This window comes from Sinocyclocheilus anshuiensis, unplaced genomic scaffold, assembly GCF_001515605.1.
Source record: "Sinocyclocheilus anshuiensis isolate Anshui unplaced genomic scaffold, SAMN03320099.WGS_v1.1 scaffold52, whole genome shotgun sequence".
NCBI lineage: Eukaryota > Metazoa > Chordata > Actinopteri > Cypriniformes > Cyprinidae > Sinocyclocheilus > Sinocyclocheilus anshuiensis.
The window spans coordinates 546,011-561,989 of record NW_015554055.1 but is presented as its reverse complement, the minus strand read 5'-3'; the positions used below and the strand labels follow the sequence as shown (position 1 = coordinate 561,989).

Genomic DNA, 15,979 nt, shown 5'->3' with positions numbered 1-15,979 from the left:
CCTGATTCATATGAACACTTAAGGAACACGGACAGCGTTGAGCCGGAGGAGGGTGTCCTGTCGTGAACTTGGCCGCCCAGACTGTGACGGATGGCTCTGGAAGAAAAGAAAAGAAACAAATGTCTTCATGACTCAGAAATGGCAGAGATTTTGGTTTGTCCTGAAAGGTCCTACACTGTATTGGTATACCAGCCAACAGGTTAGTACAAGTTTATAAAGTGCCAATCTGTGTAACCAATTACTAGTATCTTAAAATTATTATATTAAGATTTTTTTTTTGTAAAACTGAATGAAACCCTGCTTGCACAATGTATTGGTAACATATTGGATGGATGATATTACTTTTTTTATTGGCCGATAGATATTTAATTGTGCTTTTATTTTCTCCTATTTTTAAATTAGATGACCTTTTTCATCATCTAATGCTCATTTATAAAACATAAAATAACTGTAAAATATAATCTCTAACAAATCTTAAAATGAATATCCATACTTCATACTGTACATTATAATGTTGGGATGCCTAAATTTACTTTTTGTATTTTAAATGAAACTTTTGTTTTTAAAGGGATAGTCCACCCAAACATGAAAATTCTGTCATTTTCTGTTGTTTGTAAAAAAAATCAGTTTTGGTACCAATTGAATTCCATTGTATTTTTTGTCCACACAATGGAAGTCAATGGGAAACCGTATGTTTACCAGCATTCTTCAAAATATTAAATGTCATGTTCCCCAGAAAAAAGAAAGTCATACAGGATTGGAACGATATGATGGTAAGAAAATGATAGAGATTATAGAAATTATGACAGAATTATGTTTGTTTTGGGGTTGACTATTCCTTTAACTTACTGAGACAAAATAGTGTAGAATTTTAGTATCAGCTATTTATCCATAACATGAGACTAATTATCAGCTTTGTATTAGCCAGAATTATAATATCTGTGCATCTTTATCTCTTAACAAAATCTGGTAATGTAGATGTACTTAAATAATTATTAAACCCATATATTTGTGCAGGAGGAGAAGGCGGAGGGCTTAATCAAGATCGGCAGCTACAATATAGAGAGCGCAGGAGAACACAAGAGGAAGTAGTGAGTATCTCCTGCACTATACAGAACACGCTGCTTCTGGTTACCCATTCATTATTTGCAGCTAAGTCAAATTTGAAGGGAAACGTATCTGTTGACTGAACAACATTAAACCCCGTTCAGCATGATTGTTTGTGTTCACACTGTCATAAAGAAACAGAAGTCGTCGGTCTCCTCGGACTCTGTGTTTGTGGTTGGCTGTGAGAGTATCAGAGGCAGGAGGGCAGTCAGCCGGAGATGTGTGAATAACAGAATTACACTTTACATTCCTCAGATCTTCCCCCGCAGTTCACAGACACTGAACAGCACAACCTGCCACCATAATGACAAATTAGTTTTTGTTTCTTCATTAAGCTGCTAATGCCTCTGCCCTAAGATTAATGATATTATCATCTGATCTCTTTCTCTCTCTTTCTCTTTATCTTCTAGTGTATTTAAAATGTGCCACCAGCGCTTCCAGAATTTTTTCTTCGCTGCTGATAATGTAACCGACATGAGCAAGTGAGTGCAGCTGCATATAAACAAGCATTTTCTCTACTGCTGCATCCAAACGACAGTCATTCATGACTTCATAGCTTAGAGAGCATTTTGTAAAAGTCACTGAGTAGTGAAATGTCACAATGATTAGATCTTGCTGCGCACCTGCAGTTTCTCTTCATGTGCAAATGATTATGCTTTGACCTTTGAATTTAAATAGATGTGTTAGATGCAATGACATTGTATTTTTAAAGGTGGAGTGTGTGATGTGAAGGTACTTTTTTAAAGTTTAGTGTGCATAGCCAACCATAAGCAATTCACAGGTTGACTTCACAAATAGTGCAAATATTGTGTGGGAGAGTTTAGAATAAATTCCATATACTGACAGCTGAGTTTATTTTTACACTATCTTTTGAATATCTTTATATTATCAAGAATAAAAATTGTAAGGTAAATATTTTGGTAGCAAGCAAACAGCTTCATCTAATTATTTAAAAAGCTCCTTTAAAAAATGGTTAATAAACATTCTGTGGGATAGTAGAATTTTTCATGAAGACAGAGTGAAAGGAAAAGGAGACGAGAGCTTTCTGACTCTGCATAGACAGCAACGCAACTGACACGTTCAAGGCCCAGAAAGGTAGTAAGGAGTCAGACATCATTAAAATAGTCCATGTGACATCAGTGTTTCAACCGTAATTTTATGAAGCTACAAGAATGCATTGTGTTACTTTCATAAATGTGTGGCGAAGACTGACACGGAAGAGAAGAAATTGTTGAATAAAGACATTATTTTTGTTTTCTTTGCACACAAAAAGTATTCTTGTAGCTTCATAAAATTAAGGTAACCACTGATGTCACATGGACTATTTTAACAATAGGTGCGTTCGACTTCATGCAGCACTGCGCAGATCGATCGCAATCTGACTTGTCTTGAAGCAGTGCATGCCGGTTAGTAATTTTGTCCGACTTGAGACGGCGCCGACGCCACGTCACTGTCACGTGTGGCATCAAAGCACCGCGAGAGCGTTTCGAGAGCAGCCGGCTGACTCAGCCGCTGCAGTTTCTCCAGAGCGGCAGCAGGAGCATTGATGACGACACAGCCATTTCACGATTGGCCAGATTCTCCGCATGACAACTATCACGTGTGTTTCGGGTTTATTCTAACCTTTTCAATTCCAATAATAGCCACAAATCTGTGTTTTTAGAACAGTAAAAGCTTTTTTACTGTAGTCGCAATGTTATATTGAGTCACGTTTATCATAAAACACTGATGAACGCATATATTCCCCCACTTTATTGGTATTTAAATAGTATATATTTACGTTGAACTTTAACTATCTGTTGCCAGTGTTGGGGAAAGTTACTTTTAAAAGTAATGCATTACAATATTGCATTACTCCCTAAAAAAGAAACTAATTACGTTACTTCGTTACTTTTTATGGAAAGTAATGCGTTACGTTACTTTTGCGTTACTTTCGCGTTACTTTTTAAATATGAGCAGGGCTTGATTGTTTTTAATATAAGAAGTTCTATTTATAGCAAATGTAAAAGCCCTTTCACACCAAAAAGTGTAATGAATAAACCTCAGGCTGAAGTAAAAGTAAATTCACGTCTGTACAGTAGAACACAGGAGAAGCAGGTTCAACACTCTTCAGCAATAAAAAAAACAATGAAGCACAATTGTTAGTTTATCTAAAGTCATTTTTGCTTATTAGCATGGTTAAACTGGATCATCAAAGGTCAGCAGCAAAGACATTAGTTAATAAAATGGGATTAGATACATTTGTGTTATTTAACATATTTAATTATTGCAGGTTTGCGTCATATTCTGAGTAGCATTATTTTTATTCATTTTGAGGAATACTGAATCTGTGTTTTGTTTTGTTTTTGTGAGTGATACTTGAAAAAAGTAATCTGATTACGTAACTCGCATTACTTGTAATGCGTTACCCCCAACACTGTCTGTTGCTCATGAAAACGTTTCTGAAACGTCTGTATATTTGACAAATATTGCATTTAATTCACTTCATCTGTGATAGAGTATGCAAACACCGCGCGAGCGTCACTAACGGGAGCAGAAAGTGTCCAGCTTGACGGCTCCGTTTTCAACTCCGCCCCCGACTGCAAGCTACTCTCGTTGACTGCCGTCTGTAGCCGTGCTTCAAGTCGAACGCACCTAATGTCTTTACTACCTTTCTGGGCCTTGAACGTGTTAGTTGCGTTGCTGTCTATGCAGGGTCAGAAAGCTCTCAGATTTCATTTAAAATATCTTAATTTGTGTTCCAAAGATGAAAGAAGATCTTATGGGTTTGGAACGACAGGAGGTAATTAATGACAGAATTTCTGGGTGAACTATACCTTTAAATAATTTTAAGACTGATTTGGGCTCCCTGCAGCTTGCCGAAGCCCCCTAGTGGGATTGGCCAACTAGTTGAGAACCATTAATGTAATGGTTGGTAAAGGCTTGTAAGCAGGAAAGGCTTGTATTTGTTATTTATTTAAATTTAAATTAAATTTTTAGTGTTAATTCAACAGCCACTGCATGGCGCCTCTGCAGTAATTTGGAGTGGAGCACGTTATGTAATAGCACTACAGATTGGAGCTCTCTTTTACACTTCATGATTTGTCCCATGACCAGTGGAACTCAGGTGCTTGTTACCTCTAAAAATAGAGCTGATGATATGATTTCAGGAGAGAACCCTGGGCAGTTATGTTAACTATCATGTATCATTCCGCCACTCGTTTGACAAATGATAATATTAGACCAATATCGGGCGACTCAGTTTGTCTCTTCTAAAGAGTTTCATGCCATTTAGGTCCATTATTTTCAGGCACAATTGTCCAGATATTCTGTTGCCAGGTTGCACTAGTCGATCTTAGCCTCGTTATGAAAAGCTCTGAACTCTAAAATGAATCTCAATGGCTTTGACCTCTTGAGTAGCACTTGAGGAGCTGCAGTTAAAGCAGTGAGTCAGCAGACGCTCAGAGTCAGACATATAGAGCAAGTGTCGGTCGGCCCGTGGCACTGGAGATTGTGTGAACGCCAAAGTGTTTAACCTCTTAAATACTCCCACCTCATGTTTACCTGCATATTATTGCTCTGTACTACAGCACACATACACATTGCATGGTTTTTATACATTCAGGATTTCTCACAGGTCACCTCTGCCCCCTACTGGCCTTCACTAAATACAACACAATACAAATCACCTGGAGTGCAAATGGGAAACTGGGGAGATCTCTGATCTCTCTTTCTCACTCTGTCTCAACAGATGGATTAATTGCTTAATCACAGCCATTCAGAAACATAAGAAATTTTTTCAAAGTCAGCCAGACAGTGAAGAAGGTAGGAAAACAACACATTCACATTCAGTTATTTTTAATAGCTGGCATCTTTACACTGTCAAGTTAAGAAGGTTCTGTGACGGCTCCAAATTCTGTGGAAATATGCCATGCCAAATTCCAACAGAAATGTATTTATTACGCCTCGTTACTGTATGTGTGTTAACATATTTTTCATGGAATGTATGCTGTTTACGTACTACTTTATCAATGTAAATTTTTTTGTTGTCAGAATGTTACAGTGAAACTGAATCTGAGGAGGAATCATCACGTTCACCACTTTCCCATCGAAAGAAAGTCAATACAGTGAGGGAAAACAGATACATGCACAAACACTCATGTTGTTCCAAACCTGTATGATTTTATTATTTTTGGGTTTAATCAATACAGTAAAACAATAATTTTGTGAAATATAATATTTTATCATTTAAATAATTGTTTTGTATATTAATATATGATTTAATAGATTATAAAATTTAATTTAATTCTGTGTTGGCAAATCTGGATTTTCAGCAGCCCTTACTCCAGTCTTCAGTGTCACATGATCCTTCAGAAATCATTTTAATAAGCTGATTTAATGCTCAAGAAACATTTCTTAATATTTTTAGTTCATATTTTTGTGACAACTGTGATACTTTTTTAATGTGACATTATAAATGTCCTTACTGTCACTTTTGATCAATTTAATGGGTCCTTGCTGAATAAAAGTAATAAAAGTTTCAAATGCATAGAATATTGCCACTTCACCTTTATTTTGTGGAAAAGAGCTGCTTGGATCATCTGCAATAAATACAGAATTTTACAATAAACAGAATTATACATTTTTCATGCAAACGAGGAAATTGGCTGTGTACATTTCCTATAGAACATAGAATGTTTAACAGAGTTTCTTCTTTATTTTGTCATAGAAAACTCAAACACAATCAAACACACTTCCTCGAACAAAGGGAAAGCAGAACAGGATGTCAGAGCCATTAACCATTTCACAAGCAGGGGGCAGTAATATTGCAGGTAAAGGATCATTGTAAATTTGATCAGCCTCTTTATATCTTGTATCTTTAAATCCTTATAGCCCTTTCAAAGCTAAAATGAGTTCTTTAATAAAAAACAATACTTTCACTAAACAAGCAAAATCTCTCTATGTCTCTCAGGAAAAGTAGATGAGATGGATGAAATGTTTCATAGCCTGAAGAAAGGAGGAGTGTCTCTGATTGGTCAGAATCAGCCAACGACTCACGACCAGCTACGTAAATCCTTCATCAAACGCAACAAAAACCCTGTTATCAATGAGAAGATACACACACTCCGTGCCCTCCAGAGCACACTTAAGGTAAGACATGCATTTACACACACACTAACAACCCAACATAAACTGTTGTTATTATTATTATTATTTCCTACTCGTGTCAATCATAAAAGATGGACAGTTTAAAGTATAGTACCAGTCAAAAGTTAATTGATTAATTAATTGTTAATTGATAATTAATTAATTGTTAATGTTTTTAAAAGAAGTCTCTTATGCTCACCAAGACTGCACCTATTTGATATTAGTACAATCTGTTTTCTAGTTTAATACATTTTAAAATCTCATTGTCACATTATCCTTCAGAAATCATTTTAATATGCTGATTTAGAGCTCGAGAAACATTCCTTATTCATGTTGAAACAGATGTGCTTCTTATTCTATCTGTAGAAATTGTGCTACACTACCATACAAGTCTTTGGGGAAAGTAAGAAAAGAAAAGAAATCAATACTTTTATTATTATTAAGACTGCATTAAATTGATAAGAAATGACTGTAAAGACATTTATAATGTTACAAAAGAATTCTATTTAAAATAAATTCTGTTCTGAAAAAAACATCAGTTTCCAAAAAAATGTTTGCAACGTTAATAATAAGAACCATCATTAATAATTGAGCACCAAATATAATTGATAATAATTGAGCACCAAATCAGCATATTGGAATGATTTCTGAAGGATCATGTAACACTGAAGTGTTAAATTGTAATACAGTTTCAAAATATTACTGTTTTTACTGTAGTTTTGATCAAATAAATGCAGCCTTGCTGAAGATTAGAGACCTCTTTCAAAAACATTAAAACTTTTGACTGGTAGTTTGTGGAAGCCAGGTAGAGTAGGTCATGCACACAGCGGTCTCTTAGTTTCTCATTGGCTGCTGGTGTTTTCTAGGCGAAGGAAGCAGAGCTTCACCTGATTAACAAGATCCTGGAGGACTCTGAGTTCTCACCGCAGAAGTTCCATCAATGGAAGAAGTTCAATGAAGAGCTGCTGCAGGACATTGAGAGACAGTACAAACAAACAGACTCGCCAAGCATAGACACAGTGTCCACGGCCAAAGACGAGGCAAGCACACTGAATCTGAGTGATGGAGAACAGTTGGTAGATGCAGAGACACCTGATGACAGAGGCTCCACTTCTACAGAGGCACAGGTGCCGATGCAAACACATACCACAGTCACAGACAAAACTACAGAGAACTATTTTTACATATGACAACCGTTTCCTTCCTGTACTCTTATTAAAACATAACAAAACAAGAAATGAAAGTGCAACGCTGGGATAAATATATGGATCTGACTTGCAGCCATCTGGGACAGAGCACTGGCTGTTTTACCAGAAGTAAGATCTATCATCTGGAGCTTTTCAAAACTACTTCATACTTCTGCTGTTCATTCACTAAAAACTATCACTGAATTTATGATGAACTGCCTGATGCTGGCAAAAGAACAAATCTAACTTTAGGCACTTGCTAAAGGATGTTGATTATATACTGTTGTATGTCATTTTTAAAATATATATTTTAGATTAATTATATGAATATTTGTTTTTACGTCAGGTATGTGTGAAAGGTTTCCCTAAATATGTCAGAAACATTTTATGAATGTTTCTGGTATGTTCAGACAAGATAGACAAGAAAGTATGCTTTTATAAAAATGTATTCTTTTTATTATGTAGAACATTTATGACAGTGCAGATCCTGAAAACAAGTTATAACTATATTTCCCAAGGGAAAAAAACATTTTATGAATGTTTCTGGTATGTTCAGACAAGATAGACAAGAAAGTATGCTTTTATAAGAATGTATTCTTTTTATTATGTAGAACATTTATGACAGTGCAGATCCTGAAAACAAGTTATAACTATATTTCCCGAGGGAAAAAAATATACCTCATTGTGCATAGTTTGTATTAAATGCCCAGCAGTGGTCATTTCCCTAGAATTGCCACACAGTGGCGCCATGTGTTTTGATCATGAGGTGTTTCACACTCCAGTCACCTGTTCCTTTGAGTCTTTTAGTGTTTTTATACCAACAGTGTATAATCATGCATAAAATGGCTGTGTTTATATATATATTATTGCTTCTGAAGCTTTACTCTCTTTTTATTCTATTTTAAAATGTAACCAGACAAATAGTGTTTTTTTATTTTTTATTTATCCAAGGCAAAAACTGGTTATAAAGTCAAACATTTTTGTCCTAAACCAACAAACTCATCTCTAGAAAGAGAACAGTGAGTGTTAAATGACTTGGGTGTTTTTGTGTCTTCATGCTCCTGTAGAGAAAGGAAAAAGTCCCAAAATGTAATAATAATTTATTTTATGTTACTGTTAATTTTTGTTTATACGATATAAACAGAGTTATGAAAAAAGAAAGAAGAAATAGAAACATGAGATTTGAATTATATTTGTCATTTGCCTTGTTTATTCAAAGTATACAATTGCTGTATGTTTATGCAGAGCCAAAGCCAATCTCACCACACCTGTTCCACTGAAATTGGTTTAAATACTTGTTAAATATTTTTTTTTTAAAACTTTACAAGTAGAATATTTGATTGTCTCAAAAAAAGATTTTTATTTAAACTAATGACGTTTTCTGACCTCATCTCTTTTTGATGTGGGAATGTACAGGTCAGGTGGCTGTGTATTTAACCAAAAAAGTTGTTTTGCGTAAAATCATTATTAGTTAGCATGACAAGCCAATAGATAGTTTGTGCAGGTGTGATGATATAGGCCTATTACAACTACAAGCAGTCTTACTTTTCACATGGCATGGGCAGCAGGAAAAAGTGCTTTGAAACATTTAATCAGTAGTCTAACACATATAGTATTACAGTCAATAACTACATATATTTACAACGTAAAGATTTATCAAGTAAAGATCGTAATAGCGGGAAAAGCCACAAATGCCAACAGCCTTGTGACACTAGTACATTGCTTTCATTTTACGACAGCTTTGGAAAGAATAATACAGTACTGTCGTGATCAACAGTAAAATCTGCCACGAAATAGAAAACTCATAGGCTACAATATATGTCTTATCAGCTGAGGGACCGTTCACATAGAACACATCTTTGCGTTTAAATGAGGCGCGTCGCATGAGAGTAAAAAGGAACGCAATGTCTCGAGTAGTGTTTTTAAAAATTGACAAAAACAAAACAGTAAATAAATAGAATTGTAGAATACAGAAAAAATTATAAAGCGCAGAAGAAAGCAAAAGCTCGTTCTGTGTGAACCGACATCCTGTTCACACCAAGGACGATAACTATATCAAGTTTTAAAACAATAAAGCAATAATGATAACGACACAGAGGAGCGATGTCATTGAAATCGCTTTCAGAAAGATTCATGACACAATCAGAATTAACCTGACTGTTGGTATGGTCGCTAACAGGGTGCGAACTATGGGGGAGCTAGGGGGAGCTCGGCTCCCCTTAATAAGACATGGGCTCCCCTGAAAACGTGATTTGTGAAATTTTGGGGGGGTCTCAAAAAAATATTGACTGTTATTTTGACGTGCAATTTCAATTTTGTGTAATGTGATCATCGTGAATTACAGGTGCATCTCAATAAATTAGAATGTCGTGGAAAAGTTCATTTATTTCAGTAATAAAACTCAAATTGTGAAACTCGTGTGTTAAATCAATTCAATGCACACAGACTGAAGTAGTTTAAGTCTTTGGTTCTTTTAATTGTGATGATTTTGGCTGAGCATCAAGGTGTGGGGGCGCTGCGGTGCAAATTCCACTCATGTTTAGTACATGTTAACTCAAAGATTCATGGAAAAAATATACACGTTGGACTCTGTGGTCGATTCCGTGTTAAGGTAAGGCATGTTATTCGCAATTATGTGTTGTGGCTGAGTTGTTATAGGTCTGCGTGACTCTCAATGTCTTAGGCCTAATTGAACGGAGGAATTATGGTATTCTTCTGTAGCCTGACGACGAGTAACTTTAACCGTTGTTCATGTGAACTCAAAGACAGCCTGATGCTTTGTTTATAGACTATTTGTGGGTGGCTGTTTGTTGTTTCACCGATCAATTCGTGTCGATAAAGTATAATAGGGTAAATCCTGTATAGTGATTTATCCTATATAGCGCTTGCATAAAGCAAGTAGAGCATACACTTGTAGCTGTTATGTATCTTTGTAATTCATTGTAAGCCCCCTTTTGAGGCACGAACCCCCCCCCCAATTATAAAAACAAAAACAAGTGGGCTCTCCCAAAGTCCACGGTATAGTTCGAACACTGGTCACTAATATAGAGTTATTGTTATAGTTGTCTTTATAGTATAGTTCTCGGTGTGAACAGGCCTTAAGGCTTCTGTTAACAGTTTCCAACATATTTTTATATAGTTCTCTTTAGAAACATCACATGTATCATTTCCCATGTCTTTTTTGTCCAATTCATAAACACTACAGCTGCACTACATTGAGTCATGTGCCAGTGTGTTTAAACACCATAAGTCTCTTCACCTTCACCTTCACCTTCATCCATCTAACAGTTCACCTCATACATCTCTGCACTGTCTTTGAGTCTCTGCTTACGGCAGGATGAACACTTCATGCTTTTGAACCCAAAAAGCAGCGCGGCCCCTCCCAGCACCTGTACCCAAGCTCCCACCCACCCGAAATAAAGCGACCCGGCCGGGTGTAACGTTAGTCGGGGTGGCTTGTGTACGTTGAGTCCTTGCGTCTCTGATACGGTTGAATCCACCTCGATCCCCAGCTTTGAAAGATTATGAGTGTACACTCCTAACGCAGCCAGACTGAGCACACCCGCCAGCACCACCAACAGGCCACCAGCTGCCGCTACGCTCCTAAGCGGGATATCAGTCCAGCAGCGGACACCCACGCTGGCGAGGACAATCCCTGCGCCGCACAGGAAAAGAGATGACAGCACCATCCCCTGGACCATTCGAACCCGAGCATCCCGCTGGTAGGACCCCGACACGGGCCAGCACTCTTTAACTTCAGAGTGCACCACCTGCAGGCAGCTCTCCCATAGGCCGTCCGAACGAAGTAGGAGGAGCTCCGTTGCTCCGGCACGCCCTGCCGCACCCAACCGCGCCTGTCCCTCCCTCCACTGCGGCGTGATCGCTGCAGTAAACACCAGCACAAGGCCCAAGGGAGCGAACACCACCCCCAACAGCATGGACGCTGGAGTGTGCATCACGTCTTTGTCGACTTTTATGAATGTTGTTTATGAACGTTATGTTTTGTAGCTCTTCAGGACGATGCTAAGCTTGAAACCACCAGCGAAGACCTGGGGAAAAGAGTAAAATTTCAGTTAAACTCATTCCACTCGCACAGATTCTAGAAGATTCTTTCATTTAAATCCCCTCAGACACCCGTCAGTGGAAATGCATTCCTGGATTCGCAGTCTGTTAGATCTGAAAGAGGAAGAGTGCGTATATGCATGTCTTGTTAGCCGATGACTCTCTCCTTTGAGCTCTAAGAAACATCGTCATTCCTGGCAACCAGCACAGTGGAGGTGAATGGTCTGCTGTTGCTAAGAGACAGTAACCTGGACAGTTGCGTCTTTTGTGGTACATCTGAAATGGTTCTAGCACTATCAGCCACAGGTGCTAGTCTCTGAACATCATCTTTTGACGCAATTGTGTGGTTGTGCTGTCGCTGATAGTGTGAACGGGATACGTTTTGAAACAGTTCACGGATATTATACGTAGACAGGAAGCCAGACGTTTGGGAGCTGAGAGAGCGAGCTGACGTCTGTTCCAGGAGACAAGGACAAAAGAGACCCTGCGAATGATGTGATGCTATAAAAAGCAGCTATTTTTAATGCACGAACTCAATATTTTTTAACAAGTCTGTGGAGTGTTTTCATCATCTAATTGGTTGACAATATCACCTTCAAACGTATCTGTGAGAGGGCTGTGGGCATATGTTTCAACAGTTTGGTCAATCACTGCATGCTCTTAGTACAGCCGCATCTATCATCGCATCAATTTCCTGTTCCACTCACTTTTGTTGCATGGCAACCCAAAAACAAACATTTAAAAGGGCGCACTGTCACCCGTACATTAATGAAAACAACAGAATCTGCCACACCAACAAAATGCGGCTACTCGCACTGACACTTTTCAAACCACACTAGTTATTAAATATCTGGAAAAACGGCATGACAGTGAGATCGGAACTACAGTAGTCAAGCTTTGATTGAAAAAGACGAAAAGCTCATTCCTTCAGGAAAAGGATCAACAGGATGTGGCACGCAAACTAGCCACACAGACCACTCAGACAAAGATGCAAGACAAGTGCATTGACCTGCTCTCCTGACCTGGTTTTTGCGTTCGCCCGGAGATGTTAAAAGTCATCTGCTTCTCTATTTGAATCACACATAACAGAGATGCCATGCACTCACCTCTCTGCAGAAGAATGAATGATCGTTCAGCTGTTCTCTTTGTTAATTCTGAGATGGATCCTTCTGATTTCTGTCCTTTCTCTTTCCCGCACTCTCTGATTTTCTCTAGTCTTGTGTATGAGCTTTCCATATACCCCCGTCCTTCTTTCAAACAGAGACACACACACATACACACACACACACACACACACACAGAACAAACAGCAAGTCCGACGTGTGCTGACTGCAATATGCAGACTGCCTGCTGAACCGGGCGATCTGATGAAAGAAAAAGAAGATGAATTTAAAAAGTCTGCCTTCTATCATATGTATTCATCTTGGCCATGTAGACACATATATTTATTAAATCCCGAAGAAAGATGTCAATCAGTAGATGCACATGAGCGCTGACCTCCAAACATTTGCTGCACAAATATACTCACTCCTGAACAGACATAGGTACTTATGTCTTTGATAGGCTACTCTTCAATTTTTATTATGGTATATAAAACCTAAATGTAAATAATGGTCCTGTGGTGATGGTAAAAAACTGAACAATATTTTTGTATTATAGAGGAAAAAGTGCATCTTTTTTTGTTGTTGTTGTTTTTCAATTTTATTGTCCTTGTCATATAATTACATTGGTTAGGCGTACTGATCGATTTCATTGCATTACCACAAGGCATATGGTGCTATAAAAATGAAGATAAACATGAACAAAGACATGTCTGTAAAGTATAGGGTAAGATGCCCTCTTAAGAATAACATATTTAGATTTAAGTTTAGCATGGGCATAATGTTAATGCTATGCATTAAAATTTTTTTGACAACTTAGTTGAATAATTGAACAACCAATGACAAAGCAGAATCCCAATAAAAGAGATTCATCTAAAAAGTACATGAAAAAATATTGAAAATATTTGATCTAAAAGGTAATATATTTTTACATATTTTGTAGATATGTCATAATAACAACACTATGAATAAAAATGCAAGGATCGAAGTAGCCTACATATTGAAGGTGTCTGAAATGCACATCTTGCATTTTTTAAGTTTTTTTTTTAAATTTTATTTACAAACATCAATGTTTCCACAAATCCCTCATTAACAAAAAGACACTGAAACTTTTGATATTCAACATAGGCCTAATACAGTGTCATAGATCACTATTTTCAAGAGAAACACAATCAGGCAAATTAGCTGTAAAAGTGTTCGACTGACTAAATCTCTCAAATGCTGATATTCAAATGAAATGACAATTAAGGAAAACACACTTTCATTAAATGTATTGAGATGACAGCCATTTATAGTCAAGTGACAAAATTTAATTTCATTAATTATAAACAAAATATTTGTTGCTTTCTTGGTGGTACAGAAAGAGCAGCCTATAGCTAACTATTAAAGGGGTCATCGGATGCCCATTTGATATAAGTTGACATGATTCTTTAGGGTCTTGAAAAGTCTATAACATACTTTGGTTAAAATTTCTCAATGGTAGTGTAAAAACACCTTTTTTACCCTGTCAAAATGTGCTCTGTTTTTAGCAAGCAATTCTAGTCCATGTTGCTTTAAATGCTAATGAGCTCTGCTCACACCGCCCCTCTCTTCTGTGGGTGACGAGCAGTACTGTTTACTTTAGCCGCGAAACTTGCTAACTAGCACATATTAGGAAAGGCGATTTGCAAAGATTCATAAAAAAATGTATACTCACTTCTTGTGTAGATGAAGCTCGATCACGAATGATTCGCGCGAACATAGACGCATTTAGGCAGATCGGGGATCGGCGCATTCCCTTCACAAACAAAAGTAATCCACTGTGTCTTCAGCAGCTCAGATGTAGGGAGTAAATGACGACTGCTATGTTCATTACATCCAACAACAAAACACCTCAATCGCTTAATCGGAGACATTCTTGTCTTCCCCTGCACTGGAGTCGACACTATGGCGGACTGATGACAGCTCACAGTCAATCAACTATTGTGGGAGTGGCCTGTTCAGAACTACGTCATTCTGACAGGAATCTCAGAACAGTCTGATTTGAGAAAGGGGATTTTAAAATAGGGATTTTTTTTTAAAAACAGTGGGTGCATTTTTATCATTATAGGATGGATGTTTACACACACTTCCAACACACATGTTCAAACAACAACAAAAGTGAATTTTGCATCCGATGACCCCTTTAAAATATTGACCCATTGACACGGAATCAATTCAATGAGGCATGTTCAGTGGCGGCTCTGACGGTTTCGGTGTGTTCGTTCAATGAAGGATTCGTTATACTGATTCGAACAGATAACTCTTATGTCTTTGGGCTCAATTTGTTAAAAGATTCATGAGAGTCAAGTGCTTGAATCAGAACACACAGGCTGCGCTGTATGTTTGTTTTCTCAAGAAGCATGCGTGCAGCACTATGGGATTACATCTCTGCCACAATTCTGCACGCGAAAGATCATATTTTGAGCGGGCAAAAGTGCGTTTTGCACGCGCGCGAACTTTCTCTTTTGCGCGTGCAACGTTCCACTAGCTTGCTCACCTGATGCCCGCCCTCTGTGCTCGCTAAATGCCAACGGCTCGCTTGCCCAGCGTTACAATATGCCATAATTCCAGTCAATCAGAGACGCGGCTGCTAAATTCTGATTGGCTGCCTTGACAACCAATAACAACATTCCTTGCATTACCTCGACAGCAGAAGAGGAAAAATACAGTGCATGCATAAAGAAGATAACCTGCTTAATAATTATGCACACCTGAATATAAGGCGTTTTTCACTTCCAGCCTTCATGAACAATAATATATAGAATATAAGTGATTAAATACAAGATTAATAGTAGTTATTAAGATTGATGTTGTTTGGAATTGGTAAAATGTGCTTGGAAAAAAATATAATCAGAATATCAACTTGCATAATAATTATGCATGCATGCACTGTATTATTCCTCTTCTGCTGTCGTGATAATGCAAGAAATGTTGTGAATGGTTGTCAAGGCAGCTAATCAGAATTTAGCAGCCGCGTCTCTGATTGGCTGGAATTATGGCATATTGTAACGCTGGGTTGTGTTGAACAAGCGAGCCATTGGCATTTAGAGAGCACTGAGGGCGGGCATCAAGGGAGCAAGCTAGTGAAACATTGCACGCGCAAAAGAGAAGGTCTGCGCACATCCAAAAACTTATTTTAAATGCAAAATTGATTTTCGTGTGCTCAAAATACTTTTTTCTTTGCGAAACGAACATTTTCTCCACAGAATTGTGGCAGAGATCTAAGCATGGGAAATTCTGTGATCTGCGACACACTTGCATCATGTGAAACAGGTAAGTGTAAGTTCCCTTACAAAAAAATAACTATGGTTTTACTAGCCTACAAATAAAAACAAAACAAAAACAAAACATGGTTACTATATTTAAAACATGGTA

The 15,979-nt window shown here is 37.6% G+C and overlaps 2 protein-coding genes across 2 annotated transcripts in view; one reads left to right on the top strand and one right to left on the bottom strand.

The window, feature by feature from the left end:
• LOC107668504 (connector enhancer of kinase suppressor of ras 1-like) overlaps window positions 1-7,942 on the top strand; it is a 38,435-nt gene extending 30,493 nt beyond the window's left edge. Inside the window, exons 15-22 of the mRNA XM_016460391.1 lie at window positions 24-199; window positions 1,018-1,091; window positions 1,518-1,589; window positions 4,838-4,911; window positions 5,140-5,213; window positions 5,816-5,918; window positions 6,059-6,237; window positions 7,101-7,942. Of these exons, the coding sequence (XP_016315877.1) occupies window positions 24-199; window positions 1,018-1,091; window positions 1,518-1,589; window positions 4,838-4,911; window positions 5,140-5,213; window positions 5,816-5,918; window positions 6,059-6,237; window positions 7,101-7,424 (1,076 nt within the window). The 3' untranslated portion in view covers window positions 7,425-7,942. The remainder of the gene's footprint in view (window positions 1-23; window positions 200-1,017; window positions 1,092-1,517; window positions 1,590-4,837; window positions 4,912-5,139; window positions 5,214-5,815; window positions 5,919-6,058; window positions 6,238-7,100) is intronic.
• A 2,606-nt stretch (window positions 7,943-10,548) lies between these two features.
• LOC107668517 (claudin-23-like) lies at window positions 10,549-12,675 on the bottom strand. The gene is made up of 2 exons (XM_016460422.1): window positions 12,590-12,675; window positions 10,549-11,470 (listed from the first exon to the last, which is right to left on the bottom strand). The coding sequence occupies exon 2, from the start codon at window positions 11,375-11,377 to the stop codon at window positions 10,703-10,705; it is 675 nt and encodes a 224-aa protein (XP_016315908.1). The 5' UTR covers window positions 11,378-11,470; window positions 12,590-12,675; the 3' UTR covers window positions 10,549-10,702.
• Between the last annotated feature and the right edge of the window lie 3,304 nt (window positions 12,676-15,979).